At 38.6% G+C, this 17,320-nt stretch overlaps 1 protein-coding gene across 1 annotated transcript in view; it reads left to right on the top strand.

The window, feature by feature from the left end:
- GUCY1A2 (guanylate cyclase 1 soluble subunit alpha 2) overlaps positions 1 to 17,320 on the top strand; it is a 174,406-nt gene that overhangs the window by 92,413 nt on the left and 64,673 nt on the right. Inside the window, exon 6 of the mRNA XM_074816150.1 lies at positions 16,551 to 16,694. Coding sequence (XP_074672251.1) covers positions 16,551 to 16,694 — 144 coding nt within the window. The remainder of the gene's footprint in view (positions 1 to 16,550; positions 16,695 to 17,320) is intronic.

Raw genomic sequence — 17,320 nt, forward strand, 5'->3', positions numbered from 1 at the left:
TGACTGCTAAGATAGGCAAGATAAGATTTATGCATTCAGAAAAGAAATAAACACTCAAAAAAGTTAAGACCCCAAGTAATTCTATGAGCAAAGGAATAAACAAACCCTATTCTTCTGTGGAAGGGTGTCTTACACCTCTAACACCCTTTCCCCTCTGTTACTGCCTTAATATAGCCAATTCTTTCTCAGATCCTTTCATCCGGGGTTTTCCTTTATCTCCCTACTCCCACATGTCCCCTGATCCTTCCTACACATCCCCTGCTTCCCTCCACAGCCCACCCATGAGCAAGGCAGTGTACACTGTGGCTATTTTGGAGTTGTATGTACCATTTTTTTCTCCCCCCAAATCTTTTTTTTCATTTGTTTTTAACCAGAAATCTAAAAAAGTTACTGTGGGATTAAGTGACAATTACTAAGTTGAGCATTACAGAAAGACAAAACTCAGGCAACGAAGTCTTTTCCTTAGAGAATCAGGCTTAAAATAAGATGACAATTCTTTTAAAAAAGCACTTGCATTTTAAAATAAAAATAGCTTGTGTCTTTCTATCTTTTTCATTTGTTTCAGGTGATATTCTGGAAGCTAAGTTTATTGCTAGGACTGATGACCACCACAACAACTATAATTTTAGAATTTACTGTCAGGCAGTGAATTTTAGATGTGTAATCACTAGTGTTTGTACCCACAGCCAGCCTCTAAGACATACTCCTGTAACTAGGCTACAGAAATTTATCATGTGACCTATATATACATCAAAACAGATAAATTTTCAAATTTGCTTGTTTTTAAGCAACGTGGCAAGAATAATTTGCAAAGATTATTGGTGAGTACTTCTGAATACCAAATTCACTGTTTTGTAAACAGAAAATTAAGCAAAATTCATTAAATAAATTCCATGCTGTAAATTATTCACCCAGCTTTACTGTCACAGCATTTTGAATTCACAACCTTGGTGCTTCTGATCTTGGACTCAGACAATGAACATAATATTTTCAATTGTGTCATAGTTCTCAGAGATGTTTACAGAGCAGTACAGCACAGAAAGAACAAAGATCCTCACATTTAACAAGGCAGACATAGAGGGCAAGCATAATGAGCTGTTGGATACAGAATAAGAAATGCTTGGAGAGTGCTGAAGGGATGAATTACACTTTGAAATTTCTTGGAAATAAAAATAAGCAGTTATAACCGATTAGGTAGGGAAAGGATATCCAGTAGATGGATGAATAGGTAAGAATGACACAGGCAGACCATGGGCTCAGAAAATTAACTTCACAGGAGCATTTTGAATGGATACGAAAGATGACGGATTACGTTTGTCCAGGCTGAGGGAGGACATTTCAGTAATTGAGATGCACGGTGATAAGAGCCTGGGTGACAGTTTTAGTAATCTGGAAGAATCTGTGTTTTAGAGAGTGTAACTTTAGAAGGAATCTGCTTACATATAGCCTTGATGAAAAGATCAAGAGGGACACTCTTGGGGTGATCACAGAAGGGAGAGGATGTCAAGAGAACCTGGCAGTGAATTTGGAAACTGGCACTGCTGACTATCTGAGCTAATTATATTTAGCTTTGAATTTACCTTTGAATTGAGGAATGGGAGAAAAAGATGCTGTTGAGCAAGGAGTGCTAATCAAAGCAATGTAGATGCAGATGCTGGGTAAGCTAGTGTCTGTGGACATGCAAGTAGAAACATGGACTTCAGAAGCAGAAGTGATGGGAGAGAGATCTCAGTACGTTTTGAAATCAGTTACTTTGAGTAAAAAATGTACTCGTTGGCCTGACAGTTTGTGTCTTTGTTTTGATCTGTTTTTCTCTGTATCTGAGTTCCTGTTGTTTCTGAGCCAGGTGCTGGGAAACGATGCTTCAGCTAAACCATCTCTTTATGAAATAAGCTATTTAGATATGCTGTAGCCATGGCTGCTGGCATTTAAAACTTAACCCTTCAGACTGAAATCTTCCCTGTTTAAGATTCCTGCAACTTCTGATTCTCCCTCCAAGAAATATGTCTGACATAGGATCATTTTACATATTTTTTCTTGTTGAGTCCTTTTTCTTGTGTAGGCCTGCTTTCTCGGCTGTTTTCCCCTCAGTGTCCTTTCTGAAACAACCCCACTTCCCTCCCTCACCCATTAACTACTGCATGGAGTAAAAGCAGCATGTACTGTGGCAGCTTTTTTGGCTGTGCATGCACTGACTGGTGGCTATCTATGCTGGCTGGATAACGCCAAGCCAAATAGAGCAGAACCAGGCCTGCTATTCCAGGTGTTAGTTTCTTTGTCCTTTCTCTGGACAGTGCAGCATTTGTCCTTTGAAGGCATTTGCAGATTTTCTCCTAACACTAAACTTCACTTTCTGTGAAGTGCTGCATCCCACTTCCTATGTCTAAGCAAAGAGTCCTAAACGTTTTTGACAATGAACTATTGGTAGTTGCCAAAATTTCTTTGCTATACATTTTTGTTGTCAAAATTTTAATTAAAAGTTTGTTGAATATTTATTAAATAAGACAATGTAATTCCACAGGTTAATTTTATAGCTATAATTCACAACTTTGTTACGTGAATTTCTGCTTTCTTTTTGGTTTCATTATTTGGCTAAACTGGCATTCTCTGTGAGTGGTGCCACACACATACCTCAGAGTCCTTTAGCAGCTTCCTTGGGGTTCTCCGACTATTATTCCTGGCAATGTTATTTCACTTACTTTACACGAATTATATTATTTTAGTTTTTCTGAATGATACAGCTAGTACATCAGATCTTCATTTTCTGATTTTATACACCTAACTTTGGCTACAGCCTTAATTTTTGCTCATTGTAAAGACCTGAGACCAAAAAAGCGTAGGAAATCTGGACTGCTCTGCAATCATTCAAGACTGATACTCACCAGTTCTGAAAAATATTGTTTATACTGAGATTGTGATATAATGCTTTTAGGAACCTAACATCCAAAAATACCACTTTACATTTTTATACTGGTAGTTTAAGTTGCAGAAATCAGTATTCATTTTACAGAAAATACGAGGACTTTCTTACTGCCAGGACTATCCCTCCTTGAGAACAGATATTTGTACATACTCATATACATGTTCTTAAGCTTACTATCAGTGTTATAATGATTAAATGACTGCAATGACAGGAGTCATGAGCTTCTGACTATTCTGAGATTTTCCAGGCTTTGTAGTTTGTAAGTTAAAAACCATAGACTCCAAGTTTTCATGTAAAATCTACGGCCACTATTTTTTCATCTTTCCATCACTTCTACAGTTTTAACCTTCTAAGTTCAGTGCAACTACATGACCATTTTGAGAAGGTCATCTTACGCATCAGCAGAATGAAGATTATTATGAAATGCAATTAAAATATATAAATGATACTGATACTGATACTCTTATATGAGCAATATGATAAGCATAAAATACTGTAATATATCTTTTTTAAGACGAATAGGTGCAGTTTTGGGGATTACCAGTGTACTAGGTGTTGCTTCTTCCTGTTAGTTTAAAGTCAGTGGGTTTTGAATGTGGATTAGAAGAAAATGGGTAATAGAAGAAAATTTCCATTGCCCAGAAACTGTCTCTCTCCATAATGCTATCCAGCCTGGTAGTGCTGCCCTTCAGCACGCTGCTCTGTTCAGGTCCCACCACAGAGACCTCCTGAACCTTCTTCCTTTTGTTGCTCTGAGCAGGCTGTAACACTGAGTTTCTCCTTGTACCCTCTAGTTGTGCATGGACTTGCTGGCACACAGGTGTGTCTCACTCCAGTATGAAGTCAGGGCAAAGGTGGGGCACCTATCTTTTTTGGGAACTCAGAAGTGTTCTTGGGTTAAGTTTATAACAAAAGAAACACAAAAGATTCCTTGGATTTTCCCTACAGATCTGGTGTATCACCACCCAAGAGCTCCAGGATATTTTAAGACTTCCCATTATGTTAAGCATGTATTTTTCTGCAGCCTTGTGGAGGATTTACGCTTTTTGTCTTTAGGGAGATTTGCAAATGAAGCAGACAGACATGCAGGCTCCAGAAAAGTTATTCTTTACTTTATAAACACACAAACCTGCACAAAGCACTAAAACATCTGTGCACCTTCCCCTGCTTCAGGCAATTGATCACCCAAGAATCCTCTAAAGAGTCTAGGACTTCTGCTTCTGTATATCGTTTCTTCTTCAGGAATGCCATGCTTGTATATATTTCCTTCTCTTTTTCTCTTTTCTCCTTTCCACTTTTCTCTTATCTGAAAAACACACGTTTGTTTATAAGTGTCCTGCTCCATTTCTCTCAAGCTGCTTGGGAGCCTTAAAGCCTATGTCCAACTTGCAGGTCCTGGGAGTGCTTCCCAAGTCCTCAGTTTGTGTGTGAACCCTGGCCATATCTTGACTTTTTATTTGGATAGGACTGAGAAGGGTGTCCTCCTTTGGGGCTCCCTTCTCCATACTGAGGAGCAAGATCAGACATAGCAGCTGGACAGAAACCATGGCTAAAAGCATACCCTGTTGCAGCATACAGGTGTCCCTGATGCTATGTTTTGTAAAACCCACCATTAATACTTAAGTCCTTTGCTTTCTTGTGTCAAGCTTTTCCACCTTCTAAAATTTAGTCTCTCTGAGGGACTGGAGAAAATCAATTTCACTGTCCATCAGTCTAGGCTATTTCCATTTAAACAGTCCAGTATTGTGTCAGATCTAGAGGATACATAGCACAACCGTTACAACATATGGCTGGCCCTTCATATGCAGCATCTTCATTCATGCAAATAGCATTCATAACTGTACCTTAATTTCTTAAATTATTTAAGTGAATATGAAGGATACTTAGGTAAGTTAAGAGACACTAGCTAATGTATGAATTTTAAGACAATAAATTAAAGCTTATATAAACTTGAGGAAGATGTTCAGTAGTAGTTTTAATACCAGGGATAACAAATTAAGACCACTCTTACATCTGGAGAAGGGCAGTCACATTAAACTGAAATGTGTGTCAAGTTATGCATGATTATTTTCATATTTGCTTATTTTGTTAAACAGTTCTTTACTTTGACATTTACTTTGACATACTACCTCACATAAGGCATAATGCCAGCCAGGACATTTTCTATTCATCGGACATATCCAGTGTGCTTTTTTTCGATTTCACACTTTTCTACAAAAGAGAGAGGTCATTTATGCACTATGACTTTTGTATTCCATGACTGTTGTGTGCAAACCTGATGTTGACAGTGTGTAAACTGTAAATCTTCTAACATGTCTCTATTTTAACTAGAGAAAATAACCCTTTAAAAATATTAGATAATAATTCTACACAGCAAGTACTATTTGTGTCTTTTCCCTTTGTAAAGAAAACAGCACTTTAAATTAAAGTGTAGATGAAAGAGGTCCTCCATATATTGGGTACTGAAAGATTTAGTCTTAAGACTGCTAAGTAGGTGCTGTAGAGAGAATTCGAATACAGCACTTCCTGCAAAATGCTCGTGACTTGCCAGCATGTAGCATCATTAAACTCACTAAAAATAAAATGCCCTCAGGCCTGGTAAGAGCAATTGCTTTATAATTAGGCTCTTGGGAAAGGAGCTAGGTTTTATGGTAAGACATTTATTTTAAAAAATGAGCTTTACCAGATGAATAGATTTCTGAACTTCATAGATGGACACTTGGAATCCATTCCTGCTCACATAAGAGGAGTTTTCCATACACTGAACTATTTCCAAAAGCAGAACACAGTGTCATAAAAGCATTGTAGAGTTATCTTGAAACTTAGGCACAAGATTTCACTGCTTAGGAGTCAGTTTTGAAGTTGAGAGACAGAAGCTTTTCTATGCAGTAGAAAAACATATAGAATACTTCAAAATGCAAACAGAACTAGGCTTTAATTTGTATTCACACATCAAGAAAACAAACAGATTTTGATTAATTGGAAAAAGGTCAGTATTCACTCTTTGTTACGTAGACAGAAATGTAGACCTAGAAGCTACCTCAGGTTCAAATATGCTTAGGCCATGCTCAGAGGAGGCTTTTCTGAACTGCACTTACACCACCTCCAGAGAAAGAGCAGACACACTTCACCTCTCAGTGGAATAACCTATCTAGTTTCGCTCCAGCATGTTTCTTTGACATTTCTTTCCTTGGAATCTGTGTTTTATATTAAGTGACTTGTTCAAGTCTTTCTACTATAAGCTGCCCAGAATACATAACGTCTGTCCTCCCTCCGCTTAGTGATTAATAACATCCCTGACCTGCATGCCAAAATATGCATGCCAAGATACAGGATTTTTGAGCTAAACAGGATCTTTCTGTTGTGCTGACAAACAGTATCTTAGCACTAGCAGTCAACACACTCATACAATCTTTTTCCTGGTTTGGGGTACTTTATGGGAGCAGGAACATACACTCTGTGGTACACTTTCAAAGTCATGGGGTGAGTCATGCATGAGAAGATAACAGCTCACGTAGAGTCTTCTGAGAGTTTCACAAACTAAGCCTTCCCAGTCTGTGGCCATTATGGCCCACATAAACCTCATTTTCAGCCATTTCTCAAAAAAAGCATGCTGATGACAACATGGAGGGGTCCTGCATATCAAATGACAGCCTTTTCCTGATTTTCCTGCTGTACAACTTAGGGCAGAAAACAGATGAAAGTAAAGCCCATTGAGAGATACTCATAACTTCAAAGGTTTCTTACAGAGTTATACTTGCAAGAATTTTATCTTAAGGCTGAATTTTGCTGTATTCCTTTAGAGGGAAGACGTTTCAGCTTTCATAAAAGAAATATATAGTGTTGAGGTACTATGTAGTTCAGTCTTGCAGATGAAAAAAATTACAGATAAACAAGATAATGAAAATTTTGGGGAGGCATAGGTCTTTACTGCAGTACCTGAGAACAATTCCCAGCTTCCAGTTCCAGGTGCATTCCTGTCCTGAATCCTGGCTTCATGCTGAGATGAGACTTAAGAAACCTCCTCCTTATATATTTATATACTCCCAGTGAAATGCAGCCTTGGTGTGCAGGAAGACAAGATGTGCTCCAGTAATCCAGGCTGAGGAGTGCATATGGAACTTACTCTAAGAGATAGCCAGGGACATAGCGTGACTTTGGTCCTTAAGAAACTATTTCCAGGTCTTCAAAACAAAATTAATACTCTAGAAGTCATTGATTTTGTTGTTAATGTAATCATAAGAATCACTTAAACTTCATATTCTCCATTAAATACTGTTCTGAGCCAGGATTAATCTCTAAGAGTAGAAAGGAAATAGATATGGAGTGTAGAAGGGTTTTCCAGTGGTTCCTCTGTCTATCTGGGCATCAGCTTTCCTGAAGGACTGTTGATTTCCCAGAACTTGCCCTGTCTTCCTAAAATTCACCTGCTTCTGTGAACTTCCATGTTCACTCTGCCCTTCTGCCTCTTCACATGGTCTTGTTAATTCTTCTGTATTTCTAAGACAGAGGTGAAACTATACTATTTATAACATAGAACTAGTCATCTAGACTATCCTCACTGTCAACAGAGAAAAGTATGAATTTATAGGGTAAGTGTGAATCTTTTTTAGTGTGAGATTCATCTTTTCCTGAAGGAGATGCTTAGCGCACATCATATGACTGCTAGAGTTCCCATTTCAGTTCATTAATTGTAAAGAGAATTGAGAGAGAATAACTCACATTCAGATTACTATATTAGAGGTATCTCTGGTTAGGTGAGCTGAATCCCAGTCATGTAGTCTACATCTTACCAACTTGCAGCCTATATGGTTGAAATACTGCTTCTTCCCTGCTTGTGCCATCTACTTTTCATGTGCTTTATTTTTACAGTTATTTAATCATGTTATATAGTTCAGTGCCATATTATGTTGTTTAACGCATAGAGTGTATTTTGATTGAGTAAAATGAAATTTCACTGCATTTTAATTTCTCACATACAATCAGCATCAACCCCAGTTACTTCTTTCCTAATTTCACTGCATTTTGTTATATTGGCGGTTAAATAACTCCCATCACCACCTAGCATGAGTATTGTGCTGTCTCTCATTAAGGTCCCTTGGAATACTTTACTGATTAATTCAAAGCTTGACTTTCCATGATTTTTGCAAATGGATATGATGATTGTCATCCAAAAAGCTATATATTGCTCATCCCATTGAAACAATCAGTAACATGTGGCATTGACTGAAAGAGGCAATGGAGTATTCATTAGTGCTGATTCTGTTCACTTTTAGCTAAGAAGAGAAATATTAACAGCATTTCATCAACCAAGGAAACTGAGGTGGTAATTTTACTGATGATCATTAGAGAAAGATAAGGAAAGGTTGACATTCTGGCAGATGCTAATCTGCTGGGTGATCACCAGGGAACCTGTATTGTTGCAGCTCCAAACAATGCAACTCTGTGTCTCAACTGAGCAGTAAAGTTATCTATAAAAAAATACACAGAAAAAAAGGGTGCTTCTTTCAAAAATTCTCTTTCCCGTTCCTCTCCCGTTCCTCTCCTCTCCCGTTCCTCTCCCGTTCCTCTCCCGTTCCTCTCCTCTCCCGTTCCTCTCCTCTCCTCTCCCGTTCCTCTCCTCTCCCGTTCCTCTCCCGTTCCTCTCCCGTTCCTCTCCTCTCCTCTCCCGTTCCTCTCCTCTCCTCTCCTCTCCTCTCCTCTCCTCTCCTCTCCTCTCCTCTCCTCTCCTCTCCTCTCCTCTCCTCTCCTCTCCTCTCCTCTCCTCTCCTCTCCTCTCCTCTCCTCTCCTCTCCTCTCCTCTCCTCTCCTCTCCTCTCCTCTCCTCTCCTCTCCTCTCCTCTCCTCTCCTCTCCTCTCCTCTCCCCTCCCCTCCCCTCCCCTCCCCTCCCCTCCCCCCTCCCCTCCCCTCTCCTCCCTTCCCCTCCCCTCCATGGGAGTAGAGCTTACAAATCAGAATAAAAGAAAACATTTCATTATTGCCAACAGAGGAAATATAATAATAATTAAAAAAATTGCTATTACTTTAAGATTTCCTTGGGCAATTTAAATATTACATCATGAAAAGTTCAGAAAGTGTGGATAATTTTCAGCTTTAACTTTTCCAGTGTAATTTGTGTCGTAGATTTTTCTTCTTGGAATTAAAAGATACAGTATTAGAGCGAAGAATCAGTATAAGCTACAGTATAAGCTCAATTATCTAAATGTCAGGGGAGACAGAAAACATTTGGATGACTGAAATTTCAGATAGTTACCAATATAGCTAATAGGTATACTGAGGGACAGGGCATACCATATAGTTAAAGTCTAGATTACAGTAGGAACTGCCATAACTAGTGCATTATAATGGTTCATGTTTGACGGTATTGAACACGAGTACTTGAAGAAGTACAAGAAGCCCCATGAGCTACTTATGAAATGTTAGGTACATATGGCAGACTTCTTTCTAGCATTTTCATTTTGAGATTTATGCCCTAAAATACAAGGATTATGCTGAAGCATCTATTAAAATCCTCACTGTCTGCAGAAGTGTTTGATGGTTCTCTAAAAAACTTGCAAAATTCTTTTTATCTGAGTAAGATCTTGTGGTCAATAAATTTCACAGGCTTCCTGCTTTCCTAATCCATAAGGATGCTGATGTCATTGTTGTCTCTTGACCTTCTATCCTGCACCACTTTGAAGAGCCCACCTCTGTCTCCTCGAGGACCTCCCACAGGCATTGGGGGCTGCTCTTAGGTCCCCCCAAGCCATCTCTGCTCCAGGCTGAGCAAACTCAGCTCCCCCAGACTCTCCTCACAGGGCAGATGCTCCAGCTCCCACCATCTTGGTGGCCCCCCACTCAGCTGAATCCAGTTTAAACTGTGATTAGCTAAGCCATTACCCCTTTCCCTGCTGTTTATTTCTATTTTTTTCACTCTCAAGCTCTTTAAGAGGAAACTGGTATCATTGCAACTGCTGTTTGTTATTATTTCAATATTATAAAATTAAATTCTATAGAATATCTCCCAGCAGTAGGAGAGTGACAGGCTATTGGCAGATTATTCATAAGTGATAAGAAATAATTTAGTAATAAGCTTCTCTTCAGCTAAATGCAGCATATATGCATATATATAGTGTGGCTGTAAACAGGTTGTGAAGCATAGAGAAACTGTTTAATATTCCAAGTTTTCCTGCCAATTTAAAATTATAATGATTATGAACACATACTTACTTAAGCAGAGGTAAATATTTCTGGTGATTAAAATGTCATAGACCACAGCAGGATTTGATGCACGTGGAAACTCAACTGAATTTGAAGAAATATCTGTTACTCTATAAAAGGAGGATAAGAAATCAAGACATGAAGAATATTTATTTACTCTCTCTAAAGGCTATGTGTGTGATACAGTTATATAGATAATCTATATATGTTAATAGAATAAACCAAATAAACTTTGAACAGCACAATATATTTTTCCTCATACATGTACCACTGAAAGGTTTTCTCTTCTAAAGGAAGAGCATCCTTGAGCAAAGGATGGTTATGCAATACTTACGTATTCACTTTCCAAAGTAATCCTGTATTCACTTGATCACTTGTGTATAACAGCAGGGTATCCAGGTGTGTCCTGTAGTTCTTCATCCTGAAATGCACTGTAATTTTTTTTTTTCTGTGCCTTGTGAGAAAAAAAAATAAATCTGTTCTTTCTGTATATATATATCTCAGGAAGGTGCTGAAGGATGAATGTCCCTTGAATGGATTTGGCTTGAGAAGGGCTCCATTAGCAGTTAATTTTATCTCAGCAGGACAGCCAACTCAAACTAAAATCACTAGTGAAACCTGCATTAAAGGCTTTTATTTATGGATGACACTTTGAGTTAGAGATAGTACTTCAACTGTGTTTATCTCTATAGTGAAAGCAATCCAACTTTTTATTTCCAATTTATTTAATTATCTTGCAAAAGAACATTGAACAGGCCATAGAGACAATGACATAGATTATTTAGCGACATAGAATATTATAACCCCTAGGAGTGAGATAATAAATACCTATGCAGCTCTGTGAATATTTTGGAGATGGGAACAATAGTACACAAGTACCCTTCAGAGGAGGGTCAAGGATCTACAAGGGACATGTTCTTAAGGGTAGATTTTCTTCCTGAAAGAAGACAGCAACTTTTGAATTTTCAGGCCCATTTTTTGTGTACATGTTTACTCGAGATCATAAGCAAAGAAGCCTTCTTGATATGAGTATAATTTAACCCATTAAAAAAGGAACACACTGCACACAGACTTATTTATGGCTTTTATGTGAAAAAAATAGTAATGAGTACTCCACTGTAACTGTTATAATACAAATTATCTATTCGGCTTTTACAGGAAACCTGCTGAGAGGGAAAGGACTAAAACTAGAGCCAGTTCTTCCTCCAGCTGCTTCTTTCAGTGGATTTAATATTTCTGATTGCTGTAGGAATTTCAGATGAGAATTGCCACGAGAGTGACCCCCATGATTACATTTTTTATGTTTATTTCCAAGCTGTGCTTTGAAAAAGGTGCTAGTTATATTCCTTAGATTATTTGGATTCCTGAATATTTTAGACTAAAATCTTTAAACTTGCCATTGGAGGTTTCACTTACAAAATGATATTTTTTCTGTGTGTGTAACCCTGTGAAATGAAGTGTGACACTTCAGTTCCTTCATTACTTCTAGAAGTTCATGTATGTAATGACTGGTGCATATTCATGCATTCACGAGAAAAAGTACGGAAGCAGGGATATTACTTCAGTACACCACATTTTCACTTCTAAACCGTCCTTGAATACACACCCTGACTTTATAACCAGGGAACATCATTCCGCTACAACTTCCAGTTTCTCCGTTAACATAACACAACACAAGGTTTAGCTACTCATAGTTAGAAGGGACCTGTTGGAGCTGCCCAGGGGACAGTTTATTAATCTCTGTTCTCTGGACACATTAGAATTGGAAAAATTACATTTTGTCTGCTGGGCTACCAGATTCATCTGCAAGTCATATTCCACCTAAAATCAGTATGAATTAAGAATAAGAAAATTACTGTAGAGCTCAACTTCTGTAAAAAGTACTGTTCATGTCTAAAACAGACATATGGTATCTATTGAGGACTAACAGAAGCTGGGTACATAGAAAATGACTTCCCAAAAGTAGAAGATATTTTTGTTTGCCGTCTGCTGCAAGTCTTGTGCATTGTCATTCTACAGTATTCAGCAGTCTCAGGATATCTACCAAGAAGCTTTTTCTGAATTGTAGAGTACACACTTCAATTAATTATGAATCTTAATCTTTGATTTGTTGAGGGCCTGACTAAAAATCTTTTGGACATTGCCAATGACTTGACACAGAGTTATAGAAGGCTTTAGAGAAGGCCTTTGTATAGCATTGTAAGTAGCTGCAGTGTTTCCTGGCTTCTTTGTTAAGAATAAAAATTGTATTCTACATTTTTAATAGATTTGTCTAATTTTGAAATCTAAGTTCAACCTCACTTCTCTTCTATGGTGCTATATAATAATTCCCAATTAATGAAAGCTCCAGTGAAGCAGGCCACAGTGAGTGTAAATCATTGAAAAAGGGATGAAAAGTAGGTAAGAGTAGGTCAGGCTGCCAGTGAGTGGCTAGAAATACTAAGAACAGTAAGAAATTATTATTAAACTAGAACAAAAATGTACTAAATCTTAATAAAGATAAAGCTGTCAATCATATGCAAAAATGGCTGAATTCAAAACAGAATATAATTTGTTTTTTAAAAGAAGCAGGATGATGTATTCCAATCTTATAGTGATAACAAAATACCTTCTCTTGCATATGTACCTAGGAAGGATATAAAAGTCAAATATACTACTAATAAAGCACTATAATAGTCACATTAAAATCTTAAAACCTCAGAAGTTAGTTTATCACATGGTGGAGATTTCCTCTGGAGTTTCATTAGTGTATATCATCATCTTGAAGAGCATCAAACAGATCTGAGTGCTGCTATTTTTAGCCACCTTGAGTAGTACCTTCCTTTTCTCTTAATGCTATTGACATTTACTTGAATATTTATGGAGTAAGTTGCTCTCTGGTGTGCACAGTGATTTCAGGATCTACCCAGCAGATAGTTTGAGGTGAGCTATAAACAGTACTTTGTTTTTTTTTGTCTAATTCTTGCTCCTCAACTGAGGCAAGATAAATCCCCTTCTTCCCCATGCGTGTCTGACTCACTGACAGGCCCAGCCTGAAATTCTGAAGTGCGATGTATCACTCTCATTGCAGTTTCTATTTTAATGTCCTCATATAACCTTATGAAGTTCAGCAAGGCCAAGTGCAAGGTCCTGCACCTGGGTTAGGGTAATTCTCAATATTAATACAGACTGAGGGATGAATGAATTGAGAGCAGCTCTGCAGAGAAGGATTTGGGGATATTGGTAGATGAAAAATTAGTCGTGAGTCAGCAATGTGCACTTGCAGCCCAGAAAGCCAACCATATCCTGGGCTGCATAAAAAGAAGTGTGTCCAGCAGGTCAAGGGAGGTGATTCTTCCCCTTGACTCTGCTCCTATGAGATCCCACCTGAAGTACTGCATCGACCTCTGGGGCCCCCAGTACAAGAAAGACATGGATCTGTTAGAGCGGGTCCAGAGGAGGGCCACAAAATTGATTGGAAGGCTGGAACACCTCTCCTATGAAGAAGGGCTGGGAGTTGGAATTGTTAAACCTGGAGAAGAGAAGGTTCCAGGAAGACCTTACTATGCCCTTTCAATATAGAAAGGTGGCTTATAAGAAAGATGGAGAGAGACATTTTGCCATGGCCTGTAAGGGGCAACAGTTATAAACTGAAAGAGAGTAGATTTAGACTGGATATGAGGAAGAAATTTTTATGATGAAGGTGATGAGGCGCTGGAACAAGTTGCCCAGAGAAGTTGTGAATGCCTCATCATTGAAAGTGTTCAAGGCCAGGCTGAACGGGGCTTTGAGCAACTTGATCTAGTGAAAGATGTCCCTCTCTGTGGCAGGGGAGTTGGACTAGATGATCTTTGAAGGTCCTTTCCAACCCAAACCATTCCATGATTCTATGACTCCATATGAGAGGACCAAATCAAAGTACCATGAACAACGCGAATTATAAGAAATCCTGGAGATTTTTTTAAAAAGGAGTTGAGGAAAAAAATACAGATAATTGGAAAATTTGTCAAATCTGATTTTGAAGGACTGAACCATGGCTAAAGTTTGATGGAGATACTCAGCATGGAAATTTCAGCTTAAATATTAAGTTGGGGAAAATCTTAGTAGTGACTGAAAACAGGATCACAGAATGGTAAATGATTAGACAATTTTATCAGTACTCATCACATCCAGTTTCAACTACCAGGTTAGTCTCAACAGTCCTAATCATTCCCTTGGTTCTCCAGTATTACTGTCAGAGGAACTTTATAGGGACAAGCACTTTAAAGAGTATCCTACAGTGGTATTATTATATTAATTTTTATTTTCAGAATAAGATTAACATCAGGCATCTTCAGTCCCATTTTTCTGGTAGTACACAGATACGTACAATGCAACTCTGATGATGCTACTCATTCACTGAGTGTAATTTAGCTGTTAAATTAGTTTACACTACTATGGAAATTTCCAAAGGGGACGAAACTAAAGAAATAAGTAGGTTTCCCTGAACATTTCAGTATATGGTCCCAGATCTATACTTGCTTACAGTTGTGTAATGCAACTAACTTTAGTGGAAAAATCATTCTGAGATTAAATCATTCAACAAAGAGCAGTATTTGTATTTAACTTTTGTATTTGACATCATAGACTCATCTGTTTTTGTAGTAACCCCTTTATTTTTATTCAGACTGGTTATGTTCATCCACAAGTTTTAAGAATGACAGTGTGCAGTTATTTGGATCTCTGCTAATTCTTCCTTCTGATTTAGAGAATTTTTACCACTTATTTCTTAAGCCATCCAGAGTGTCGTTTTAACTTCTGATACTTTTTCTCGCTATGCTCATGTATTTTCTTCCCTAGTTTCTACATTTTTCACCAGCCATTGCAATATACGTGCCCATCCATTTGTCTTTGGAAAGACGACCTCCTAAACTGCAGGGAGTTGGCAGTCTCTGCTTCTTGTGGACAGAGATCCTGACATTATCTTGGGTGAAACAGGCAGGCAGGCAGCAGTACTGATTGCTCCTACATGTTCCTTCTATATCCTACATTCTCCTTCTATATACAAGTACTATTAGGAGCTTCCAAATGTGACAAGGGAGCTTTAACAGGTGTCTCAGCTCTCAACTCATGAGAAACACTCAGCTGCTTATATCTATCCTCCTGCACAATCAGCAGGAAAGGCTAAGGTGCCAAACTTGACAATGGGCTTGTAGCAGCTTCTGTAAGTTTGATGGTCAGATCATACTGCTATTCTAGATCCATGCTCTGGGTATATTTACATGTAGCGCTTACTTTTTGAGATACTATTTCCAATTCTGTTTGTCAGGATTGGAAATTAATCTGAGAAGGTCCAGGTCTACTAATGTTAGTAGAATCCCTGCAGAGAGAAGAATCAGCTGTATTTATTCCCTGAATAAAAGTCCTTGCTCAGTGCATGCTTTCCTCTCACCCCAGTCTTTCCTGAAGCCTTTTCTGTCATTCCTGTAGTGCTGTGGACAGGGTGAAAGCCAAATTAGTTATGTAACAAAACCCAAACTAATCCTTGAGGTCTGAGTCTGCTTGGGCATGTGTTAATGGACTGTGTACAGAGCATGTGGCAGATGTGTGGGCAAGCAGACTGCAAAACACCATCCTATCAATAAAGCTGTAGGACTAGAGGGCTTCAGTGTTTCTCAGACTACCTTTATCCAGAGCCAGAGGGCTTCTGTTATTTCTTTTGCTCCCACTTCCTCCTGAGGGACAGCTTTCTTTAAAGAAAATCGAGGGTAAGAGAGAGGTAAGGCCTGTCTGAAGAGACCAGGGGGATCAGTCTGCTGAACTTGATGCCTGAAGGCAGGGAATTCTCAGTCAGGTAGCCTGTGTAGTAGAGAGAGGCAACGATTTTTATTTGAAAATAAGAGGCAGGTGCAGTCGGAAGTCTGTAGCAATAGCATCGATTTGTAAATTATCCCAATACCAGGAAGAGCTGCCTGCTAATGAGAAGTTATAGACTCTTCACTGTTTTTTATGGTAATATTTTGCTTTTTCTAATCCTCTTCCTAATACAGTTTTCTAGCACAGCAGATAATAATAATAATGAATTATAATCATGTAGCACTATTCTTACCCAACAGCAAATTCAGCCAGGATAGTGTCAAACAAAGCTGCAAGCAATTTCTCATTTAGGAAAATAGTTTTCTGTATTACTGCTATGGGAAAATGTTGTCATCTCTCGGCTGATGGCATATCAGTTCTAGATGCAATGATCTTTGGTTATAATAGTGATGAACCACTATGCAATCGCATGTCAGGTTTTGACTGCACCTGTTTGCAAACTCAGGTAATTATGCTCTATTGTCTAATTGCTTATTTTATGGATGTTTTGCTCACATGTTTTTAAGCAATGCTATTTGATTGCAGATAACTAATGGTAGGGTTCTCTTCTCATTATCACACTTTAACATCTGATTTGTCTGATTGCTGCAGGTGGAAACAATAGGTGATGCGTACTGTGTTGCAGCAGGGCTCCATAAGAAAAGCCTTAGTCATGCTAAAGCCATTGCCCTGATGGCACTGAAGATGATGGAGCTTTCAGAAGAGGTTCTCACTCCAGATGGGAGCCCTATTAAGGTAACCCCTTTGCTCTTTATTCTCAGCTAGTCAGTGGTACCTGGACCTGATTAATTCTATTGTGTTCTGTTAGTAGAAATCTGTTTATTTCTAGAAGAATTTAAAATTGCAGCAATATATCACAGTCTTTTTTATGGACATGTGTTTCGCTGGTGCCCATCAACAATCATGTAAGCTATGCCTCAGTTTCGTAAGCACAAGTAGAACGTACAGACTAGCTGTTGCCTTGTATGCACTGAATGCCTATTTGTGTCTGGAGTGCATCAGATGTGCTCCTGGAGCCCTTCTTCCAATTCATTTTAGTGTGAGAAGAAGACAATTCACATGATACAGGACTGTCCTATGCTACAGGACTGTCCCATGCTACAAGCCAAAGCACAGTGTGTGATGGCAATAGGGAAATTCACTTCAGAAGTAGCCTCCCAATCTGAACTTGAGCACTAGCATAGAGGCAGTCAGAGAGATATGTAGATCTAAGGGGCCACACGCATGCATGCATGTTTTCTAAATAGCTGTTGACCTGTATAGAAGAACAATGTGTAGACTGCCTGCTCTTTCTCAGTGTTAATGTGCCTCCTTCCCATGCTACTCCAGTTCTTTCTAGATTGGTACAGGAGGTAACAGGA

This window comes from Strix aluco, chromosome 2 (genome assembly GCF_031877795.1).
Source record: "Strix aluco isolate bStrAlu1 chromosome 2, bStrAlu1.hap1, whole genome shotgun sequence".
NCBI lineage: Eukaryota > Metazoa > Chordata > Aves > Strigiformes > Strigidae > Strix > Strix aluco.